Source organism: Tiliqua scincoides, chromosome 4 (genome assembly GCF_035046505.1).
Source record: "Tiliqua scincoides isolate rTilSci1 chromosome 4, rTilSci1.hap2, whole genome shotgun sequence".
Taxonomy (NCBI): Eukaryota; Metazoa; Chordata; class Lepidosauria; order Squamata; family Scincidae; genus Tiliqua; species Tiliqua scincoides.
Genome location: NC_089824.1, coordinates 162,475,272 through 162,501,272, shown reverse-complemented (window position 1 = coordinate 162,501,272; position 26,001 = coordinate 162,475,272). Strand labels below are relative to the sequence as shown.

The 26,001-nt window shown below is 40.8% G+C and overlaps 1 protein-coding gene across 3 annotated transcripts in view; it reads right to left on the bottom strand.

Annotated features, from left to right (window-relative positions):
- Window positions 1-26,001, bottom strand: part of PIK3R3 (phosphoinositide-3-kinase regulatory subunit 3) — a 316,724-nt gene that overhangs the window by 18,103 nt on the left and 272,620 nt on the right. For all 3 annotated transcript variants that reach the window (XM_066622779.1, XM_066622781.1, XM_066622780.1), the window contains 3 exons: window positions 4,523-4,634; window positions 2,773-2,871; window positions 33-213 (listed from right to left, as the gene is read on the bottom strand). In XM_066622779.1, the coding sequence (XP_066478876.1) occupies window positions 33-213; window positions 2,773-2,871; window positions 4,523-4,634 (392 nt within the window). The remainder of the gene's footprint in view (window positions 1-32; window positions 214-2,772; window positions 2,872-4,522; window positions 4,635-26,001) is intronic.

Here is a 26,001-nt window from a genome sequence, read left to right as displayed (position 1 = left end):
AACATTTGCACTAAGTTATTGGCAAATCTCACCTGCTGGTATCTGGATACAGGATACATCAGCTTCACATCAAGTTTAGGGTTGTACTGGGCAAGAGATTCATGGCGATAGTGATTAATCAGCTCCACAACAGAATTAAATGTCAGTGGATCAGAAAAACCATACTTTCCATCCCGATGATAAATTTTTATTAATTTATTATTGCCACCCTTCCTGTAAAGAAAAAAAAAGACAACCCACACAGAGCATTTACTGTGTACTCCAGTCACATCAGATACTGTAACTGTTCTAATTTAGAAGCAAAACCACCTCCTGCAGAGCTATTCTACAATACAAATTTTCACCTTCCATAGTATCCGTGCAATATTGTACCTGGAGTGTCTGAATAGTCGAATCAAAATACATCCTAAATACAGCTGCCTCGTGCTTCACACTAAGCTCAACTACAAGTTCTCCCAAGAAAGTTATTCAAAAGTATATGAAACAGATGACCCTTTGTTAATAATCAAAAGTTTTACAAAGACATTTTTGATCTTTAAATACACTGATATGCTCCAGTTACCTCGACATTTAGATTTCCTACAAAACATTACAGCAATAAAGTATTTGGCCACATCAGTTTGCTTGCTGCTACTCTGATGACAGATATAGCTGTTTTTTTTTTCTCCTGGATTCAATCCTTTTAGAACTATTTATGACACAAATTAGTTCAAGTTTTCCCTATTCCTAGATTTTATTTCAGTTTCATTTATATCTCATATGTTACTTGTAGAATTTGCCATTCTAGAAAGTGCAGAACAGGGATCTCTGCAGCATTTAAACACAAAGTTCCTGAACACATGAACAGAAGACTACAAAGCATTAAAAGCTTAGATGAAACTTCCACTATGGGAAAGTCTACCCAGGACAAGATCAGTGACAAACCATGGGCATATGAACTACGTCCCTTACCCCTTTACCACAGGAAGCAAGAACAGAACAGGACACCACACTTTTTATTTGAAGATGGCAGCCATTAATTTCTACTAACTAGGAAAAAATAAAACACTAAACTGGAGAACAATGCTGTAGTGTGAGCACAGAACATAAAAATATTGCTGGATCTGGTCAAGGGCACGTCTAGTACAGCCTCCTATATCTCACAGTGGCCTACACATATAGCAAAACCTACTGACCAGTGGAAAATGCAGCCACTAACAGGAAGACTACGTCATGGTAGTGCAAGGCTTGTGCAAGAGGGGCCAAGTTGATTACACTTCCCCTGATCTTCATAGCAGGAGTGAAATACAAGGAGGAAGAAGGACAAAATGCAGACAAAGTTTCTTAACTAATCCTGAAGTCAGCCTCTGGGCCGAAAGAAAGGGGAAATGTTTATTTCCTCTTCATGGCTGGAAATCATAGGTGTTTCAGGGGGAATGGGAGCAGTGGGCTACCTGGTGGGGGGGGCAATGGCAGTAAATGCCCCGGGCCCCAAGCTTGGGTGGCACCGCCATGACCCACTTCCCCCTGCCACTAGTTTTTTCCTGTGGTCCAGAACCACGCCAACGGTGGCTGCGCTCCCTCCATGTTCCTGACCATGTCTGAGAGCTGCTCTCCTCTCCTCCTCTTTAAAGAAAGGAGAGGAGAAGTTGGTAGCCCTGAGAACAGCCAGGAAGCCAATTGGAAGTTGCCCTCACCTCTCCAAAATGCATGAAAGGATCCATCAGCACTTTTTGGCTCTGATAGAAGTGGCGCCCAGGAGGTAGGCGCTGCTCAGTCCACATCACTCAAAGCGACTGCCTCCTGGGCACTGCTTCTAGCAGCATGAAGAAGCTCTGAGGGAGCCTTTTCCACTGTCAGAGTCTGGGACATCTTCGTCCTTCCCCCCTTTTTTCCCCAAAGTGGGAAAGGAGGAATTGGCGCAGAAGTAATTGTGGTGACAATGATGTTACCACAATTACTTCTAGATTAGGGAGCAGCTAATGGGAGGGTGGCCCCTGGCAGGAAAAGCACCAGATCTGCCACTGAATGGGGGACAGAAAGCAGGAAAGAATATTGTGAAATAGGGTCTATTGCCTGTGTGGCTGAGGTTATGGCCTACATCATGGATGGGTATGTGGGATGATAAGGGAGTGATACTGTTGCAGTTGTCCATCCCGCCCCCCCCCCCCAACTTTAGCTAATGGTCAAAATATGGCCCACAGTTGGAGCCAAGACGTTTCAAATTTTGTGTTCAGGAAATGCAAATTGTGGCTGGCAATGAATGATGTAAAACCACATTCACAGGTGCTTATTTTGCTTTCTTCATTCTGCTTCCAAAATTGAAGTTTCATAAAGCTGAACTGGAGGTCAAAGGTGGAGGGAAGGGTTGGAGAAGACCTACAAGTCTTGTAGGAACAGAAATGGTAAACATGGGAAAGACAAAGAGCTGGGCAAGGTCCTGAAACCATACAAATGCGCTCATTTGATTCCAGCTTCAGACTTCACATACTGTCCAACAGTCTGAAGCCTCACTGCAGTCATAAGGGCTAGACATTGGTTTAAAAAACAGTAATTTTTAACAGTAATTTTCAGGGTGTCAGTTGCAAGGTTGTAGTTTGCAAGTTTCCCAATTCAAAATAAATTACTACTTTGTACTATTTTTGATTCAAGGCCTAGTGAGAAACATAAGGCAAGTTTCTCAAAGAACCCAGTTGTGGCTATTGGAAATGCAAAACACTACAGCAATTTTATGAACAGTGCTACCCACAATTTGGGCAGAATGACAAACGAAGCAAATTCACAATTATTTACCGCAGTGTCAAAGTATAGTCTCCCTGCTTCTTTGTTGATGCATCTCGTACCAGGAATGTTCCATCTGGCATATCTCGTAGTTTGTCATTTACTTCTTCTCTGGAGAAATGAAAGTGGGATAAAATAGAGTTATATTTAATACGCACACATTCATAACTGCACCATTAATTGTTATGATTTATAAGGGGCACCTCTCTATTTTCTAAAACAATTGTGCATTTGCTTTTTATATTGCCTCCTTTCTGACCTAGGTTGTCTAAATGATAGCATCTGTAATCTATGATTAGGAGTTCCTAGGGTAAGTTTGATTTTTTAAATTTTAAGTAAACCCTGGACTTTGCATTTAAAGCCTCTGTTTTAAAGGGAGTCTAATATTCAAGCAATTACATTAATTTATTTGATCAGAAGTGACAATGGACTGCTGCATACCAGGTATTCAATTTGATTTAAAATCACTCAGAAAAAAGCCAATTTAATCATAACTTTAAACAAGTTCCCAGTTTTGTAATTCATGCATTTTCCAAACAAGTGTACCTACCTATTGGTGACTAATTACTTATTGGTTTGCAACTAAATACAACCCTTATATTACCTAAGAACATAATCCAAATCCTTCAGATTATAAAGACATATCTGTTGAGATAGGAGAGCAATTGTGAAATTAAGGATTTCTGTATGGCTTCTTGTGCACATGTAAGGACACTATTTGAAGATTTAAGGATTTTCTAAAAATGAAGTCTGGTGCTTCTTGAGTTGTTTTCTCTCTCCATGAGATGGAAATTGTATATGTTGCTTAACTGGTAGGGTCTATTTATTTATTATTTGCACAATTTAAAAAAATCTACAATTTGTTATAATGCTTGATCTAAAAATCAGGGTTTTTTTTTGCCTTGGTTCTGTTTTCAATGAAAAAGCAGGCTTAGTGTAATGTTTCTGATAGAAGGTAACTGATTCAGTTTTAAAACATTATGACCAATGCTCTTCAACGACTGGTACTTGGCCCTACTTATCCAGTGACTATGTGGCACTGCCCCACCTGCCTTAACCTTGCTATAAGTGGATATGTTTGGGGTAGCAGTGTACCAGTAGGCAAGATGGCTACAAGCAAAACCCCACCTGCTGGGTAAGTGCCCAATCCTAACCAATTTTCCAGAGCCAGTGCAGCTGTGCCAGTGGGGCATGCACTGCATCCTGTGGTGGGGAGGCAGTCACGGAGGCCTCCTCAAGGTATGGGCACATTTGTTCCCTTACTTCAGAGTTGCATTGTGGCTGCACTGGTACTGGAAATTTGGATAGGACTTGGTCCTAAGTTATCTCCGGCATGTACACAGCTGCCAACCCTGGTGTCAGCAGTGGTTCTCACAAAGGTGGTACCCTCAAAGCAGTACTTGCAAAAAGAAGTTGAAAAACATTGGTATATAGATTAACACATTTGTATTAAGCAATTTCATGAAATTAGATGAATTTGGACACAATATTTTTAAATTAATTTTTTAATTCAGTTTAGAAAAAAATCATGTTTATATATTTAATATATATCATAGACGTCTATCTACCATGCCCATATTGTGAACTTTCCTTCAGTTTTCACTAGTATTAACAGTAAATGCAGAAAAACATGTGCATTTCTGTTGTTCCAAAGTTAAAATCTTTTACAAATTTACTATAGTGCCACCACATTTTAATACATGTACATAAAAGCAAGAGAAAACTCGGGTCACGTTCCATTTCAGAAAAGAGCATTCTTTACCTTGAAATGTCTCCCCAGTACCACTCTGCATCTTGTAGTGATGAACTGCAATTCTCTTTCATCCCATTTGTATTTACTGGAGTTATTGGTTTGGAAGGCTTTGGAGGAAGAGCTAGAAGAGAGATTTTGCTCATTTAATTTTTTGATTTTTGAGGTTGTATAAACAACAAATAATTCAGCTAGGGAGTAAATCAATAACTTTGGGCAAGACATAATGCAGAAGATCTGTTAGAGACTAAGGGGTGGGAGGGTGACATTGAGACTCTGGTACAACTTATTTCTCCAGCCAGTATCTTGAGTTGTCATAAAAACTACTTTTTAAGATTAGACAAAGATATGAAGATTAGACAAAGTCACTGGGATCAGAGCAATTTACATACTTGCTATAAACAACAACATGCAGCTATCCTGCACACAGCTATGTGTGCTTAAATCTCACTCAGTGTGTACAAAAGCCTCCAGCTAGCTGTAGCACATATGAACAAGGGTTGCTTCAGGCAGGCAGAGCTGTTCCAGCACTCACCACTACTGCCACCGCTAATCCACCACCTTTTTGGACAACACCAAACTTCTTCAAGTAATAGAGGAGTCAAAAATAAGGCACAAGAAAGCAATTTCCTTAGTCAGTGGTGGCGGCAATAGGAGTGGTGAGACAGCTAAATGGGACTTGCCAACTGGATGTAGCAATTGTCTGAACTTGTTGCTGCGACAGGTAGCTGGAGGGTTCTGTCCATATAAGAATGTGTTCTAGGTTCCTGTGTGAGACAGCCCATAATTATAAACCGAGGAGTACAGATCTGTAACTGTGAAGAATACACAACTACGGTATTTTAAAAATTCCCTTTAATTCCAACACTAAGAATTTCTGCAAAAAAGTCACTGTATATCAGCACGAGACCCCACAAAATAAATGTGCTCTCCCCCTTATAGCAGAGAATATATTGGATGGGAGGCATTTTCACCAACAAAACAGGGCAAGGGAAAAGAGTTAAACACATTCCCACGCTTCAGTCACACTCCAGGTTGGCCCTCATCCCACAGCTGCTGTTTTCAAAAAACTTGAAAGAGTTGGAAATGAATTAATATCAGTTATCTCATTTAGACTGGCCCTCAAAAATGCAATTCTGGATCACGAATCTCTGAATGCAAGTGCAGCAAGACATTCCAATGCAATGTCACAGAAAGCACATAGGGAAAAATGATTTAGAAGTAACAGTCTAGCTATCATTCAACAGTCTATCTTTCAACTTAAATTATCTACAGCAGTGATTTTCAACCTTTTTCACCTCACAGCACACTGATAAGGTGTTAAAATTATCAAGACACACTATCGGTTTTTTGACAACTGACAAGGCACACTGCACTGCCTTGTCACATCTCCCAGTGGCCCTTCTAATCAATTATCTTCCCCCAAACTCCAGCAGTACACCTGCATACCATTCATAGCACACCAATGTGCCATGGCACAAAGGCTGAAAATAACTGATCTAGAAGTTATGACTTATAGTTAGATATTAGAAATAATCAGAACTGAATTTGGTCTCAGTAAGTTATGTGAACATTTTGTAAAGTGTGAGGAAAGCATAGCAGGGGCTTGAATCAGTGGGCAGGTGACATGGGATAGCAGAGTAAGGGACCACTAGTGGGTCTGCCTTCTTTCCACTGCAGCTGCCTGCTGAATAGTGCAGCCCTGAGTTGCTTCCCGAAGGCAACATCATCAAAAGTTTCATGAGGAAGCAGGAAAAAATGTTAATGGGAACACCTATCAGACCATGTGCAATACGTAGCAGTCTTCACACAGAGGAAGGAGGAGCTATAAATGATAATCCACCTATTCTTTCTAAGCAAAAGGAGCTTCACTGTTGGAAGAAAGGAACAGGAACACCCGCCCTTCTCATCTGAAACCTTGGGTGCCAGAGAAGAAAGTCATTAACATTTCTTTGATTTCTAGGTTGAATGAAAGATTATATTCAACCTGGATCAAAGATGTTTTATTCCAATATGCCTACCACACTAAAAATGATGATGCAGGTCACCAAGAAATATTAATCAAGACCATTTAAAGCACATTGATCTCTGACCTAGTAATTCACTCTCAACTGCTAACCAAAAGCAAGGTTCCATTAGATGTATTCACACTGTGGTACAGCACAGTCAGATTCCAAGATACAGTTTTTTGTTTTTTTCTGGGGGAAAAGGGAGGGTTTTGCTCAAAATGTGCAAGAACACATGGACCTGGGAGCCAATGTCAACTTATACCACCTAAGTATACCACCTGACATAGTGGGCATAACAGAAACCTGGTGGTATGCGGAGAATCAGTGGGATACCGCAATCCCAGGCTATAAACTCTACAGGAGGGACAGGCAGGGGTGTGTTGGAGGTGGGGTGGCCGTTTATGTTAAGGAAGGGATAGAATCCAGCAAAGCAGAGATTGAAGGTGGATCCGACTCCACTGTCGAATCTCTGTGGGTTAAATTACCAGGCTTGTGCAGCGATGTAATACTGGGGGCGTGCTATCGTCCTCCAGACCAGAAATCGGATGGGGACCTTGAAATGAGGAAACAGATCAGGGAGGTGACAAGGAGGGACAGGGTTGTAATCATGGGGGACTTCAATTATCCTCATATTGACTGGGTCAATTTGTGTTCTGGTCACGATAAGGAAACCGGATTTCTTGACGTGCTAAATGACTGTGGCTTAGAGCAGCTAGTCACAGAGCCCACCAGAGGACAGGTGACTCTGGATTTAATATTGTGCGGTACACAGGACCTGGTTAGAGATATAAACGTTACTGAGCCATTGGGGAACAGTGATCATGCTGCGATCCGTTTTGACATGCACGTTGGGGGAAGAATACCAGGCAAATCTCTAACAAAAACCCTTGACTTCCGATGGGCGGACTTCCCTCAAATGAGGAGGCTGGTTAGGTTGAAAGGGAGGGTAAAAAGAGTCCAGAGTGCATGGAGGCTGCTTAAAACAACAGTAATAGAGGCCCAGCAGAGGTGTATACAGCAAAGAAAGAAGGGTTCCACTAAATCCAGGAGGGTGCCTGCATGGCTAACCAGCCAAGTTAGAGAGGCTGTGAAGGGCAAGGAAGCTTCCTTCCGTAAATGGAAATATTGCCCTCATGAGGAGAATAAAAAGGAACATAAACTGTGGCAAAAGAAATGTAAGAAGGTGATACGGGAGACCAAGCGAGACTATGAGGAACACATGGCCAGCAACATTAAGGGGAATAATAAAAGCTTCTTCAAATATGTTAGAAGCAGGAAACCCGCCAGAGAAGCGGTTGGCCCTCTGGATGGTGAAGGAGGGACAGGGGAGATAAAAGGAGACTTAGAGATGGCAGAGAAATTAAATGAGTTCTTTGCATCTGTCTTCATGGCAGAAGACCTCGGGCAGATACCGCTGCCCGAATGGCCCCTCCTGACCAAGGAGTTAAGTCAGATAGAGGTTAAAAGAGAAGATGTTTCAGACCTCATTGATAAATTAAAGATCAATAAGTCACCGGGTCCTGATGGCATCCACCCAAGAGTTATTAAGGAATTGAAGAATGAAGTTGCAGATCTCTTGACTAAGGTATGCAACTTGTCCCTCAAAACGGCCACAGTGCCAGAGGATTGGAGGATAGCAAATGTCACGCCTATTTTTAAAAAGGGAAAGAGGGAGGACCCGGGAAACTATAGGCCGGTCAGCCTAACATCCATACCGGGTAAGATGGTGGAATACCTCATCAAAGATAGGATCTCAAAACATAGACGAACAGGACTTGCTGAGGGAGAGTCAGCATGGCTTCTGTAAGGGTAAGTCTTGCCTCACGAACCTTATAGAATTCTTTGAAAAAGTCAACAGGCATGTGGATGTGGGAGAATCCGTGGACATTATCTATCTGGACTTTCAGAAGGCGTTTGACACTGTCCCTCACCAAAGGCTACTGAAAAAACTCCACAGTCAGGGAATTAGAGGACAGGTCCTCTCGTGGATTGAGAACTGGTTGGAGGCCAGGAAGCAGAGAGTGGGTGTCAATGGGCAATTTTCACAATGGAGAGAGGTGAAAAGCGGTGTGCCCCAAGGATCTGTCCTGGGACTGGTGCTTTTCAACCTCTTCATAAATGACCTGGAGACAGGGTTGAGCAGTGAAGTGGCTAAGTTTGCAGACGACACCAAACTTTTCCGAGTGGTAAAGATCAGAAGTGATTGTGAGGAGCTCCAGAAGGATCTCTCCAGACTGGCGGAATGGGCAGCAAAATGGCAGATGCGCTTCAATGTCAGTAAGTGTAAAGTCATGCACATTGGGGCAAAAAATCAAAACTTTAGATATAGGCTGATGGGTTCTGAGCTGTCTGTGACAGGAGAGAGATCTTGGGGTGGTGGTGGACAGGTCGATGAAAGTGTCGACCCAATGCGCGGCAGCAGTGAAGAAGGCCAATTCTATGCTTGGGATCATTAGGAAGGGTATTGAGAACAAAACGGCTAGTATTATAATGCCGTTGTACAAATCTATGGTAAGGCCACACCTGGAGTATTGTGTCCACTTCTGGTCGCCACATCTCAAAAAAGACATAGTGGAAATGGAAAAAGTGCAAAAGAGAGCGGCTATGATGATTTCGGGGCTGGGGCACCTTCCTTATGAGGAAAGGCTACGGTGTTTGGGCCTCTTCAGCCTAGAAAAGAGGCACCTGAGGGGGGGACATGATTGGGACATACAAAATGCAGGGGACGGACAGAGTGGATAGGGAGATGCTCTTTACACTCTCACATAATACCAGAAGCAGGGGACATCCATTAAAATTGAGTGTTGGGCGGGTTAGGACAGACAAAAGAAAATATTTCTTTACTCAGCGTGTGGTCAGTCTGTGGAACTCCTTGCCACAGGATGTGGTGCTGGCGTCTAGCCTAGACGCCTTTAAAAGGGGATTGGACAAGTTTCTGGAGGAAAAATCCATTATGGGGTACAGACCATGATGTGTATGCGCAACCTCCTGATTTTAGAAATGGGTTATGTCAGAATGCCAGATGCCAAGGAGGGCACCAGGATGAGGTCTCTTGTTATCTGGTGTGCTCCCTGGGGCATTTGGTGGGCTGCTGTGAGATACAGGAAGCTGGACTAGATGGGCCTATGGCCTGATCCAGTGGGGCTGTTCTTATGTTCTTATATAAGTAAAATTTTATTTTCTTATTTGGAAAGCAAATGGCGTCCATAAAATCAGAGCTACACTGCATATCCTGGTTCTATGGTGGAACTAGAGCAGTATCAGGGCTGATTCAGCCCATGTTGAAGAACCATGACATATTTCTTCATTCACAGTAGGTCTAAGTCCAGATTATCATTCATTTACAGAATGGATGAAACTCATTTCATATAGCGGGTTGAACAGAATTCATGGCAGCTGCTGAGGGCCAGAACTGACATCATTAAACAGGAAGTAATGTCATTAAACAGATGATGATCAGAAATAAGTGCTTTGCTTTCAAATGGGAGCTCATTAGTTCAAAATGACAGAAAATATGCAAATCTGGGAAAGCCTAATTATCACATGAACTAGATAAAAAGCTTTCAGGGGCCATATCCGGCCCAAGGGCCTTATGTTTGACACCTGATTTACAATATACCCATGAACCACACAATTCATATTCTAAAAGTTTCCTAATTCATGTCCCAAACTTTGGAGTAAGTGTTTTAATGAATTCCCAACTGAACCGACCCCCACCCTGAAGTAAACAGTGTTTTCAGTTGATCCCTCCAAGTATCTGTCTTCAGCACTATTTTTTAAAAAATCATACAGATCTCTTCTCGCACTTTAAGATATTCAAATTACTTTGAGATTTACTGTATTAAGGTGTGTCGCCTTCAGAGCTATCAGTTTCAACATAAAATGCTTTAGAAAAAAACCCAGAATATTACAGATTCAGAGCATTCACGGCATAGGCACAGTCATGTCTAGCTACACAACATCTGCAATTGTTCAAGATACATATTCTCCAGTATTCTTGCAGCATATGCTTGGCTCAGTTAAGGGACTGACATTACCATGGTGGACGACCAGTGCTGAAAGGTAGGCAGAGAAACCCTACTGATTCTCTTGGAGCTTACAACCATATGATATCACTGATCATGCACTCCCTCTAGATTACCTACTCAGGCAGAAACTACACTGCAGTAGTTCTTCTCCTGTCTGCTGCATGGGTCCCAGGATAGGCTATAGCTCAGTGGTAAGTACACACTTTGTATGTAAAAGGTTCCAGATTCAATCCTCAGCATCTCCAAGCTAAGTTGCAAAAGACCCATCTGAAACTGGAGAGTCACTGCAAGTTAGTATGTAGAGAGTAACGACCTAGATCAGAGGTTCCTGGTGTTTGCGGGGGGGGGGGGGAGGGGGGAGGAGCAGCAACACGATCATCATGATTGCACTGCTGCTGAGGACAAATGACAGTTTTTTTAAACTTGTCTGTGGATCACTATGGCTCACTGGTGGGTCCAGTGAGCCCACTACACTCCCTCTTCAGGCCTGAGCCTCCAAATTGCTGTAAAAAAATAAAAAAGGCACTTCTGGTTTTGCACAGAAACCCAGAAGAGGCTTTTTTTTTTTTTTTTTGCTTTTCACAGCACTTTGGAGGTGCAGGGAGGCCTGCAAAGGGAGGCTCACTGAGCCCTCCAGAGAGCCAAAGTGACCCCTAAGTAAGTAAAAAAAAACCTTTGGTTTTCAGCAGCAGCAGCATGATCGTGGCAATCGTGACACCACTGTAGCCCCATTCCTTAAGGAATGTCACAACACCCCCGTTTGGGAACCTCTGACCTAGATGGATCAATGGTCTGACTGTATAAGATGCTTCAGTTGTAGGTAAATATTCAGGAGATGGTGTTGGGGACAGCTGTTCACTCCTTGGGTTGTCATGGCAAAATTCAATCTTGTTCTCTATGCTCTTCAATATACAGATGAAACAATTGGAAGAGGGCCTCTATGGAATTGGGAGTGAAGTGTTATCTGTGTGTCACTTTTCTTTTCAGCAGATCCAGGTAAGGTGCCAGAATCCTTTAAACAAGTCCTGGTATCTGTAGTAGATCACATGAGAGTTAATAAACTGAAGACAAATCCAGACAAGACAGATGGCAGTAGTGAGAAGTCACTACTGTGGAGGTTAATAAAACTTAGCATTTGTACCATGTTTTTGAATTTATTCAAAGCATTTCACATTTCTTAGAAAGTTTTACAATAGTATGTTTTTATATAGCTCTTTGTACCATGACATTTAAATTAATGACAGATATTGGTTTATTGTTAGGTGTCTGAAGGACTCTATATGGAACCATATTGGCAGAATCTTAAAAATACACATGGCAAGACTGATGGATGGAGCCAGTTCTAACATGATACTCTTAATCTATAGTGTGTGCAGTGACACTGAACCTGTTTGTGATGCACATAGGAAGCAGGTAGATTTGCTGCTGCTGTGTTACCAGATACTCTGTGGTGCTACTTTGAGAGGAGGCAGCACCCTTGCTCAGTGGAAATGCAAATATTCCCATTCACTATACTATGGCTAGAAGAAATGGAGTGTATGCTCTTCCCACCTACCTTAGCTATAATGGCTGGTTTAGCTATAATGCAGTTTTGTGCCTGGACTGACATCATAATCAGAGTTTAAAAGCAAAGTTTCAAACTGCACCATAGTTAAAAACAAACCACATAAGGGGGAAAATTCTTATGGGACAGGAAAGGACCTAAAAAAAATGAGCCCACAGCATACTCAGTTTTCTACATGTTTTTAGGAGGCCAAGATTTCCAACTCATAATAGAACAAAACCAAGAATTATAATGGGGATAAACAAGAGAAAGGTACACTGTTTGTGTGAAAGCCTAGGACACTCAATAATCCTGGTGAAGGGATGGGAGGCCATGGCCCAGGATAGCCCTCCATACAGTTATAGCAAGAAACACTCTCCATCCCCCTTTTCTGTCACCTCTGACTGTCTCCATCCCTTCTCTGTGCTAACTTGCACACTATTTAAACCTTGTTAACAATAGTGTCACAAAAAGGAAGATATAATCCCTGCTAATTGGGTAAGAGGCACTTTTTCAAGTGGGTGCTCCTTTTTTTTTTAGCAGGGGGAGAGTAACTGGCCCACCTCACCCCAGCACTGTCTGTTCTAGTGGCTGTCTGCTGGTATTCCTTTGCATCTTTTTAGATTGTGAGCCCTTTTGGGACAGGGAGCCATTTAGTTATTTGATTTTTCTCTGTAAACTGCTTTGTGAACTTTTAGTTGAAAGGCGGTATATAAATACTGTTAATAAAATACTGTTAATAATAAGATCTTTGATCAAGATCTTGCAAAACTCAATTGGTTTACACAGGGAATAGCTCTCCATGATGACTGAAATGCTGAAAAGCTCTCCATGATAACTGAATGCCAAAAGAGGTCAACCAGCAGCAGTGATTCAGTCCCAAGGGGGTCATGCTTCTTGCCCAAATCTTCCTCTAGTTATGCTGCTTGATTGGCTTGAAGCACCAGCTATTTTTGTTTCTGTTTAAGTATGAAGTGGGAATCGGGAGCCCAGATGTTTTCTATGGAGGGAGAAGAATGCCAGAAAGACAATTAGTACAGCCTTCCTGACCTTTCACCACCAAACTGCACAGTTGGAGCAAGTTGTAGAGAAGGATGAAAGAGTCAGTTCTTGGTTTCTGCAATCTTGAAGCTGAAGACTCAGTTGGTCAGTTTAGACATCATGCAGAAGCAGGATCTGTTTAATATAACTATGATCTATTTGATTGTCCAAATCAGGAATTTCAACAGACCATTATTTTGGACAAACACAAACCAGGATTAAACTACAATCCGAACTCATGGCTTGAATTGGTTTGTGAACCACAGTTTACCTTAACTATTGTCTCATGTCAAATCTGAACTGATAATATTGGCTTAATCCTGACTTTTCAGGAGTTCCATTGGACACCAGCCTGGAACAGCAAGACGATGAGATGCTCAATGTTGAAACACTGCTCTCGCGGGACCTCTTGCCCAACAGTTCCTGCCCTCTGCATAGCAACAGCATTGTTCACACATCTTCCCCCTGGGCTGAAACACATAGGAAAGTGGCATCCCTGCTTAGCTATCCCTCTCAAACAAACATGAACAAACATGGGGCAATCAAAGGCATCTTGTCCCACGTCTTATTCTTTTAAACCAAAACGTTCAAAAGTGATAAGGGCACACAAATGAAACTGTTTAAAGAACTCTGGAAAGATCTCTTTTTTTACATCAATATCAGACTGCTGTAAATGCATACATTGTGGGGAATGGGCGAGTAAGGGGTACCTTTCCTTGAAAAGGAAAAAGGACTAGAATCATGCTTTATACTTCTCACTGAGCAAGGAGATATACCTGAAAGAAACAGTGATTGGCTTACAATATCCTGTTTCTTTTCCCACTACACAGCAAAAGGGTAGCTAACTGTGCCAGGAAGATGCCCAGGAAGAGCACTGGGCAGTGAGTATCTCCTGCCAAGTGATGAGGAGGCTTTTGGGAACAGAGGGAGGGCAGAGAAAGTGGGGGGAGAGGGAGTGCCAGCAGGCATATCAGGCCTAGGAGGATGGTCATATCAGGTCAGGAGGATGGCCCAGGAGTGCCAGCAGGCATATCAGGCCCAGGAGGCATATCAGGCCCACTATTTAGAGGCTGCTGCTGAATCCTATGCCTCTTTCCAAGCTGCTCCACCCAACACAGGCCTCCTCAGTTCTGCACCCTCTAAATAGTGGGTGCAGCTCTGAGGAGATCCATTGGGGCCAGCAAAGTTCAACATGGGGTAAGGGAACCAATGTTCCCTTATCCAGAGAAGACTCCAGCAGCTTCTCTGGCCCCGTAGGATATAGCAGCAGCCATTTTGGTGCCTCTGTACCTCATGGCGCTGAGGCAGCTTAGGACTGGGCTGTTAGTAACCAATTCTGGCTTTTTAAACCACAGCTCAGGAAAATCATGACTGGTTCAGATATTTCCAAGAGCATCTCTTTGTTTTCCAGATCTTCAAAAGTACTCCTTGAAAGCTCTGCCTCCCAGCCACAGGAAGGAAGACTAGGAAATGGTAGGAGGTTCTTGCCTCCCAGAAAACAGTCTTCATTCCTGCTAGCAGGATCTAACTACTCTCCACAGAAATGTTAGACAAGTTGTTGCAAATGTAGGCTTCTTTCTTATATTAAATAAATCATAGCTTTCTTTTATTGGTCCAAAGATGCAAGGGGAAATATTAAAAAATAGGATATAACTTTGGGGTTAAAAATCCTTTTTTTACAGAACCTATCTGGCTGGAAATGAATGGGGCTAATTGGTCTAGGTGGAAATGGTTGCATTTGAAATATCTTGCTTTAAGAAATCATAAACCATTACTTAGCCACATTAAAAGGGCTCTCCTGAAGTCAATAGTTCTATTCATGGAAAGACGGAAAAATCAAATGAATGGGGCCTCAAAACTGGGCACTAGGTTCTTAAATTTACAAAGCCCAAGCACCCTTTGATATTATTCATACCACTAATATAATCTGACAGTTCCTATGGGTCAATTAGCATCTGTTTGAACCAAACTGCGGATTTAGCTTCTACATCCCATAAAGTACTATGGATGAAGCATTTGATTTGCTGATTTTTAACTAGTCTCTTTGGATCTCTTGCATACAACAGTGATGCAGCAGCTACCCACAATGGTACTTCAACAGTATCAGCACAGGAATAAGTTAAAGAATTACGTAAAATGACAATATTAAACAGCAGCTATGAAACAGCATAAAGCTAAGGATAGACCCAGACACACAGAACCGAGAATAGGTTCCTGAATTAATTTATTAATTTAATAGTTGGATTAAATTAATTTAATAGTTGAACAACATAATATGATTTCATACATTACCAAATAGGGAAAAGAAAGTAAAGACTAAGTTCTTGTATAAGACAGGCAGTTACTGAAACGGATTTTTTCATGTTTCATTAAAACAATATAAGAGTTATCGAGCAAACATTATGCAGGATTAGCTAATTGTGGGAAACATTCACCATTCCAAGTTTCTTTTCTGATTCCAATAGGCTCCTGACAGAATGCAATAAATTTTATGGTATTTTTTAAAAAAATAAACGGTTTCTAGCATTTATAGCAGCAGAGCTAAGTTTGAAAACGTGATTACAAATATCTTCAGCATAGTAGTAGTTGCTTAGCAAGTTGCCCACCACCCCTGGATTAAGTGGAACTATACTGTTATCAAATATCAGAAGTCAATTTTTCAGTCCTTTTTCAGAACCATAAGGTCAAAATTGAAGTCTCTAATTTTATTTGTTCACCCAAGCACAATAAGCTACTCACATGGATAGAATAGAACTAGTTCTAAAACCCATATTTATCTGTTTTCCAAAAAATAAACTGAGTGTTTCAACAAAACATTTCTTCTTCTGTATCTGTGCATAAGCATGATCCGATTCAGACTTCAACAGCTAACTGGCGTGCTTTGTTAAGTTACACAATTTCACACAAAGGCAAAGATAAACACCATTTCTCACAGTGGAATGGTTTCTTGAAAGTCTGCTTATTAGTAACCCTACTCCCACTCCCAAGCCAGCATCACCAACCAACCTGCATTCAGAGTACAGCTGACTCTGATTGGAATTTGAGAAACAGAACTGTGAAAGGAAATCGTGCTTTAGCCAATGACAGCACAGTATTGAGATCATACGTTGCTGACGTACATAGACTGTATCTTTGGAGTTTCTAGCAGGTAGTTTTAGTGCAGCTGCACAGTTTTTGCAAATGATTTTCCATTACAGAGTGCATAATTTTGTTTCACAATATTCCAGGCCCCTTTCTTTGCCTAATGTTTAATGTCTCAAAATGTACCACAAATCAAAGCTTCAGATTCACACGCATGACAATGAAAAGAAACACAGATTTCAGAAGTTTCAGACTTTCCACATATCTTATTCTTCAAAGGTACATTAAAGATTCAGTCAAGTTCTTTCAATATAATTTAATTTAAATGTGTCTTCCATTGATAAGGTATGCAACAGAAATGCAGGTAAAGCAATTGGTTTCGTAACCTCTAAAAAACACCGATGGTAGCTCACCTGCCATCTTTTTAAAATATTTTTTAAGTTATTCAAGTAGTTAAATGTAATTCATTTTAGTAACATAAACATAAGAAATATGGCCAGTACTCCAACATAAATTCTCAGTTTTCTGTCTGAAAAGACTGTGCTTTCACTTATGCAAAATTAAGTCAAATGACATTTCATGCAGTTTTTAGTAAGAACGTCTGACTGCAGTGTTTGATTGTAATACAGAAGATTTCTAGTTGATTTAAATGTGAGTTTTTGAGATTGGTACTACTTTGCTTTACACTATCGTTTTTCCTAGAATAGAAATTTTTAAATATTGCCATGGCAAGCCTCCCTAAGTTAAGAGAAGTCTGTTCGGGTTGCCTTAATAGTTATTAAAAGGCATAACTATATTATATATAAACTGCTCCCATTTTTTAATTTTTCAGGAATTCCTGCACATTTCTGTGTAACAATCGACAAGGAACTCTGTTGCATCCATTTCAGCCTCCTTTCAATTTTCCCCAAGTGCACAGTATTGGTGTTAGATCTGCACTTCTCTTTTCTCATATTTGAGAAACAACTGAATAGCATATTAAAATGGAGCAGAAAAAAACCCTAGGGCTGTAAAATTTTTACCCTGACTCACAAAGATCTCAACTCTCTCTCTCTCTCTCTCTGTCTCTCAGGTGCCATGCACATGAATAGTGCTATATAAATAATTGTAATCATGAATGTTGTCAGCTTTTAAGCAGGACAGAGTCAATCGTAGGCTAGAGTTTGCATCACTACTAATTTTTTTTTCAATCTTACATCAGAACATCTGTAAAAGAAAACACTAGATTGCTTATTACAAAAACTATCAACTTGATAACTATTCTAATTATAAATATGGTCAAGTACAGAAGATGAAACCAGAAATATACAATTGAACTGAAGTAGTGACCAGCAACTGCTTGCATGCTCTCTCAATCATTTTTCATCAAGATTAACACAGATGGTTAAGCCCCCCACAACACCATGAAGCAGTAGTTAACAGTAAGACCCACAAAGGACTCTTGTGGCACTTAGCTGGGAGATCATCCTATTTTGGAGTAAGTAGGGGCTCAACCTTTTATTTTAGTCCATCTATAAAATTTAGGTGTTATAGTTTCCTTTAACAATCCAGCACAGAAGACTACTTAATTCTGAAAAAATGAGATTGACCAAAAAATAAAATAAAAAAATCCAGTGTAGGCTTTGTTGAAGATGAGTTAGCCTTAACTTGTACACATGCAAGTACAAATGACAAATTTGGGATGATATATTCCCACTTCAGTATTATTTTGTACTAGAGTTGAAACATGACAACTGCAGATAGTTGTATACAACTCCCTCTTTCCACTCTGAATCCTGCATTCCAAAACAAGACTCATGCTTGCAAACTGTTAGGAAGACAATAAACAAGAAGGGAATGAAACCAAGAGACATCTCTGTTGTGCTTTGACAGTAGTTTTCAATTCAAAGTTTGCTGTTCTTTCAGCTGAAAATATTGTCCAGTAATGAATCTAGGCCGTACAAATAGGGAGCTCAGACCACCGAGACTGCCCTTCTCATTATATAAGGTAGTAATCCTCTTGATCAGGGGTGCCCAAACCCCGGCCCTGGGGCCAGATGCAGCCTACAAACAGCCTCTTTCCAGCCCACAGCCAACCTCTGTCTCCTGATAGTCTCTGGCCCACTCAGCTGAAAAATGACCAGAACTGTGCTCTGATTGTGTCTGGAGGGTGTTCTGAGGGCCAGAGAGGTTGAATGAATGAGCCCATTCATTCATTTATTCACTCATCTAAGTTCCATCTCTATTTAAATTTTATATTTAAATTTTTTTCCAGCCCTCTGGCACACCATGCCAGATATTTCATGCAGCTCTCTGACCAAAAAGTTTGGAGACCCCTGCTCATGACCAACACAGCAATTTCAAATTGAGAGCTCAAAACACCCAGCTCAAATGTGATGCAAGCTTATTAATGAACTCTTCAGTAATAAACTCAAAGCAAAATTGAATCAAAGTAACTACAGTTAAGGAAGAAAACAAAAGAGATGACATGTCTACTGTACTTCTGTCCACTTATCTAGTACTGACAGCATCTGAAGAACAATATGAATACTAACAGTACTCAATGTGGCTTTTTTGCAAGTTCAGACACCAATGCAGAAAACTTGGATTATATTACTAATTGCACAATTGATGCTATTTGCATAGAAACGATCATTTGATGAGCAAGAGGCAGGCATTAGGCAGAGCAAAATGGGCACCCAATGGCATATGGGTTTCTGTACCAATGCGCAGGAAAGAGCCAATGCTATGGGGCAGGGGAAGGTGATCAGTGAGTAGCAAAATTATCACACTACTTTCACAAAACAAACATTTTTCCCATGTATGTGTGATGAAAATCAAAGCTAAACAGCATCATATATGCTCAAGTGTTAATATCTTTGCATTACTAGAAATGCTACATCTGCCATTTTCTTTCACTGGAGTGGCTGGGTCTCCAAAAGAGGAGCCCAAATGCTGTACATTGCTATTTTTCTAAAACAGTATCTATTCACAGAAACAAGATAGCACTCATCCACCACATCTCTCAGGACTATGGTTTGAAGAGGTTTTTCTTACTTTATAAGCTGTGTAAACTATGTATATTCAAAGCCCAACAGCCCAATCTAGAACTAGTCACACACAACTATTGACCCTGAATGGGTCACTCCCCCATCAAAAGTCACACCATCAGTTGCGAGATCTAGATGAACAATGCAAAGCCGATTAGGGAATCTACATTGGCTGAATACTTGGAAACCTGCTTCAGAGCTCAAGTCCCACTTGCTGGATCAGGGAAAGTGCATTAGTAACTTTCAATAAACAAAACCTATCAGCATTTTCAGGCTGCGAGAGCGAGCTGCCATGAGGAGTCATGTTTATTCTTCCACAAAGAAAAATTTGAGAACACCAAGAGACGCTCTACTATCTACATACAATACAGCAAATGCCTTTAGTGCTTCCTGGACTTTGAAAATCAGTATATGAGGATAAATTTAAACCTCAGGAAGCAAGAAAGGCAATCATGGTATTAATATTGGGCATAAACACAAAAAGATCAGACATAGTCACCAACGGACTGGACAGAACCTAGAAATCATCAGATTGAATACTTCCCTTTAAAATTCATTATTCTCCAACCAAAAGGCACACCTTTCTATATCCAAAACACATCTTTCTATCCCCTTTTTCTTTTTTTGAAACACAGCAATCCAGATTCCTCTATCTGTTGCTACTCTTAACAGCTGAGGGCCCAATCCTATCCAACTTTCCAGCTCCGGTGTAGTCACAATGCAGCCCCATGATAAGGGAACACATGTTCTCATACCTTGAGAAGGTCCCAGTGATTGTCCCTTCACCACAGGATGCAGTGCATGCCCCACTGGCACAACTGCACCAATGGAAAATTGGATAGGATTGGGCCCTGAGGTGACTATCTGAAGGGGACAATTGCGCTCAGTCTTTATTCCTTTATCCATTCATCTACTGAAAATATCTTAAGGAAGCAGGTCTGATCACTATTTAAATGACAGAGATGAAGAATGTGGATATTATCTCTTTCTCAGTACTCAGTATTGTAAAATAAACCTAAGATCCATTTGGCTAACCAAATGGAGTAACCAAAGTTTTCAGTAGCCATGAGAAAAATCTGCTCTCCCCACTGTCACTTATACAATGTTGCAATTTGTTTTCATCTTAAGCAGAAAGTCCTTAGATATGAGAAAGAGGAGATACCGGAGCATCCAGAATAATACTAATGAGTCTCTGCTGCCTGCTACCCTGAGGGGAAAAGTAATCCGGATGGTAGGCAGAGACCTGTATCTTTAGTTTAAGAGGGGAATTTACAAGCATTTTAAGACCAAACTACATGTTACATGAAGGATACCTGTATTTTTACCCACATGGGGCAAAGAACAACTTGGGAGAAGAGCAGTTAAGACTGGAAAAAAAAAAGACACTGAAGGAGGTTTGGACACTCTCCTCCACACACCACAGCTGCAATCTAATTGGCAGCCTCCCCAGAATTGCATTTCATTAAAGAAGAGTGATCCAAAAGAAAATCTCTTGGATAAAGTGTGGTATGACCACAGTAGATGGTGGTTGGCAACCTTCAGTCTCGAAAGACTATGGTATAAGCCTACAGCACCCAGTATTCCCAGGCGGTCTCCTTTATTAAAAGTAAAATTTTTTACAATTGAATTGGTTAGATACAAGCTTCAATTTTTTAAATTGAAAATTAAAACCTGGTTTAAAATGAAATTGAAACTTAATCCAAACACAATTTCTTAAAAACGGAATTATAACCGTCATGTGAGTTTTTCAACGATTGCTTTTTTTAAAGTTTTTTGGGGGGGAGGGGAGAATGAAGTTTGGATTAGTAAAATACCTGTTAATCATTTCTCATCATGCAGAACAATAGTGGATATACAATATAGGGAATGGAAAGTCACCACAGGTGCCATCTACTGACCGATCAGGTGATCTTTTATACCTAGTTACTTCCTAATACTTCCTATTGACTCAGAGTCAATACTCTGGAAAATTATGACTATCTTCCAGTTAAAAAAACAGGAATATTTACTTTCCATCTCATGGAGAATACCGATTTGCCCAGGAATATTTTTTTTGCAGGCATAGTAAAACAGAAACACAGTAGCACTTTCTACTGTTGATTCCAACTAGCACATGTCTATGCAAAACTTTCATGCTGCAGGTCCTACCTGGAAATATTTTGAAGAAATCCCTTCACTGGATTTTAAAAAAGGGGGGGGGGGGGGACTGACAAATCTAAATAGTATAATGAAGAAATGCTCTTTGGCAGAGTGACACAGTGTCAAAGTTGTTATGATTATAGCAACTGGTTAGTGTGTACTTTTACTTAGTATTTTTCTAAATAAATAAAAAATGTAGATATAGTTCTGGAATTTCAAGTGGTTTTTTTCTTGGCAATTTACGTTACTGATTTAAATAAACTTGATTTAAATCCATCCTGGTTTAGTTCTGAATTGCATATAGGCATACCAAGTTTGAGTGGCAAACCTGTTGTGGGATCATATCTCTTTTTGTCAGCCTTCCTTCAGAGTACTGTTGCAGGAGTGACTGGTTCTTCCCATTTCTAGAAGAAGCCATCTCTGTAGAGCACTGATTGACTGGCCCTTATGGCAAGCATGAAGTTGTTCCAATTTGGAGTACTGTTCCAAATTAAAGAGGAAAAAAACCCTAACTTTTTTAAAGGCTCCGAATATAAGCTTTTAAAATGGATGATCATGCCAAACCTCTGAAAAGGAATCTTCTTTGCTGCATGAGGGGAAAGAACAAAATGCACGCGTGCCATTAAAATAGCAAGGTGGGGGGCGAGAAGTATAGAAAACATTTTACTTGCACTGTAAACCTTGAACTTACACCACAAGTCTAGGAGATTCACACAACCATCAACTCACATGAAGACAAATCTATATACAGGTTGAAGCTAATTATTCACATGGGTTTCCCCAGAAACCCTAGGGAACCTGGACACACAGACTGAATACCTCAGGTGTAAGAGCTGATCATTCTTGATGACTGTTCTTGTGATGAAGTAAGCATTTGTTCTATCCTATTAACATGAAAATGAAGAGCAGCCAGACATTGTAAAGCTATGCATACCATGTGGCTAGGCACCACAGACTGTCCATGCATAGACTCAATGCTATGATGTGTTAGTGGCACAAGATTACAAATAATGATCTGAAATGGCCCTGTATTAAGTGTTAAACTGAACTGCATACTGTAGTTCAGCCATTTTCAACCATGGCCTGCAGGTGTGCTGTGGGAGTTTGGAGGAAGGTCATTTACTAATCGGGCCATTGCAGGATGTGAGCAACCCACCAGCAGCATGGTATGCCTTGTCCATTGTCCAAAAACTGATGGTGTGCCATGAGATGACAAAGGTTGAAAATCACTGCTGTAGCTGTTGAGTTTTATTTGTGGATATATGAATATATAGAAGGTACCTGAAAGATAATCTAATTTAAACCTTGCATTGAGGCAGAATTAAATTAAGAGTAAAAACTTACCAGTAACCAGCACTCCTGGGGAAACGAAGGTTGATGGCTATCCAAATAAGCCAGTTGGCAAAGCTTTCACAACACTACTTCCCAGCCCCCCCCAACTTCCTTTGTGATCACCTTACTGGACAGCACTTCATCTGTAGTGTCACTTTGCCCACCTTCCTTCCTTCCAGAGCACCCTCTGTCAAGGAATAGCAACTCTACTTTCTGATAAGGGCCCTCATGAGGAAGGAAGGAGGGCAGAACAACACTGTAGATGGAACCCTGTCTGGTAAGTGAGGAAGGGAGATGCGAAGCAGGTGGGTAGCTTGTTAACTGACACTTTATAAAACAGGAAACTCAGGAAACTGACAACTGGCAAGCAGCAATGCTGGTTAACCATGTGTGCTAGTGAAGTACTGCTTAAGGGAGCTTTCACTGTACTTTTTTTCCTAAATACTTTGCAATCTTTTTTCTACACCCTCCCAAACAGCTTTAAAGACAGTCATATAGTAGCCTACATTTATCTCTGCAGTCTTCAGGTTAAAAGGTTAAATTGGTTTTAGAGTCCTAAAGGCTCCAGAACAGTTTCACAATCAAGCTGGCTTCCCATGCCCATTTCTTGATTCTATTGTGAAGTTTTCTTCATAATGTTGTATAGTTGTGAATTTTCCATGTAGATGTAGACATTGTATTTCCATAAACCAGTTGAATCCTGCTAAGCAGCACAGCTCTCAACCGAGCTACATACAGTTTGAAGCTCAGTTGAACCAGAAATCAATGATATAATGATGTCATCACCAAATGCTAGGAAGATGCCGACGCTCATCTGTGAGAGGGTCCTGGTTGTATTGTATTGGCTGCACCATTTCATCATCATTTCACCTCTTTGTGGTAATGACACTCAGTTGCTATATGCTAGCTTGCAAGAGATAGGTTTAGGTTGTGTTTGAGGAAAAATAGGAGAAAAAACCTATAATTTAAAAAGAGAATTAAACACAGGAGATCAGGTTTATGATTCTGAACAAGTTTTACAAATTTGTCCATCTGGTTAAATGAATGCATGTTGCAGAGCTGAAAAATCCTTTTCAATATTCTATGTAAATTGGATTTGGGTAATTTGAATTTTGGGTAACTGGTTTCAAGAAGCTGATTACCTTCAGCTTCACAATTAGACAGAAAGCAGTACTTCTTATTCAAGTGTAACACACACCCAAGAGCTACTTTGTTCCTTCCTGATAATAGCAAAGCCTCCTATTACGAGCACAAAAAAGTATTCTGGTTGTGATCTTCCACCAGTCTTATGCTAAGAAAGTAGTACCACTATGCAATCTTAATACAAAAGCTCTCTATTCATTAAAATGCTTGACGTAACAGAGTTGAGGCTGTCTTTCTGGTAGCATTTTATTTTGGATGAGCAAGTAGCCATTTTAACTTGCTTGTCTAATGTAGCAGGTGCCAAACCCTAGCTCATGGGCCAGATCCAGCACATGTGAAAACCCCTCCCTACCTGAACAGAACTTACCATTCCATGGGGAGCCTGCTGTCTTCCTCTGTGAACTTACCCAAAAATCATGCTGCCAGCCACTTCCGCATTTTGTCACCCTAGCAGGCTCTGCACCTGAATTTCTGGGCAGACGTGGCAGGCTGGTGCAACATTTGGGAGAGAGGAAGATAACAGGTTCTCCTGCATAATGGTAAGCTCCAGTCACGCCTGGGAGGGTTTTTTTGGTGTACAGTGGTCCCGAGACCGCTGGTCTAAAGCAAGTAACTGTTGCTCTGGCATGACTGAGTAGCAAATTTTCCTACCTCTTTTGGCCTTCAAAGCAAGAAGTGGTAGTTCACAATAGTACTGTTCCATTTTGTTCCACACATTTAGGAAAATAATTCTGCAGTGCTGTTCTCAACCTGGGAGGGGACAGCAAAGCAGGAGGAGGAGACAGGATGTACAATGGTATTACTATTGCAACATTCTTTGAAACTTGGACTCTGTAGTGTTAGTGGGCAGACACTGAAGAAAGTGAGAAGGTCTGACTAGAAGGAGTGTGACATATCACCATAGCTCCTTTCCCTAACCATAAAAGGATGGGGGATGAAACTGCAGCAATACTGTCCCATGGTTCCATGAGGTGTGTATTTTCTGTACTATTTGCAATGGCCTTTGAATTAATAGGAAGAAAGAGAATAAGCAAAAGACACAGTTCACATAATTATGCTATTTCATAATCTCTAGAAAAAATGGTTTTATAAATGATTTTCAGGTTCAACTGAAATAAAGAACAATGAGGAATTCTGGGTAGTTACAAACTAATGAGACCATTGAAACTGTTCTCTTGGGGTACTCTTTTTAATGCAAAAGTGCAGTGGTTTTTGGCCTCATTATTATGCAGCAGTGTCTTGGTTCTTATTCTGATTATACTGAAAGTTTTTATAAAGCTATCTCTCAAGGGAACTAGGATAAGGTTTGTGTCCACATTACATTTCTTTTTCCTTTGGGAGAAAAATGTGGCAAGCTGCAATACAACAAATGGCAATGGTTTTTGTTATATGCATATACATGGTCTAGGTTGCAATCCGATGCACATATCCTTAAGAATTGTTTTGGGCAGTCCTATTCTATGCAGCCTGCCCCACCCCATGGTAGAGTGGTGCCAAAACTGTATTCTGCAGGGCCAAGGAGGCACCCAGATGTCTTGGGGTTCAGGTTAACCGAACCTTGGGTGTCAGGTTAACCAAGGATCCTCACCTTGCTCTTTTTCCTCCCACTTCAAAAAGAAAAAAACCCACTCAATGGCTTTGTCTCCAAAAACTGATTAAAAAATAAAAATACCTATTCCTTTTCAGCCAACCCCCTTTTTCCTCCTGCCTCCTTTTTTTTGGGGGGGGGGGTACTCTGTTGGCTGCTATTGTAAGACAAAAGGCACAATTCTGGCTAGGTCTACTCAAAAGTAAATCTTATTGTGTTCAATGGGACTTACTCCCAGGAAAGTGAGGTTAGGGTTGCAGCCAGTCTCTATATCTCAGTTTGCATCAGTTTGCAATTAGCAGATATATACAAAACAAAGTTTTCCCCTTCCCCAGCAAATTCATCACTTCCCCCCTCCCATTCCAAAACCCTCCAGGTGTGCTGCTAACAAACTCAGGGCACAATCCTAACTAGGTCTACTCAAAAGTAAGTCCTATTTTGTTCAATGGGGCTTACTCTCAGGTAAATGTGGTTAGGCTTGCAGCCTCAGAGTGCTGGCAGCTGTTTTTTTGTTTCTAGTGTGTAACACCTTTATCCCCATAAGGACATAAGAACAGC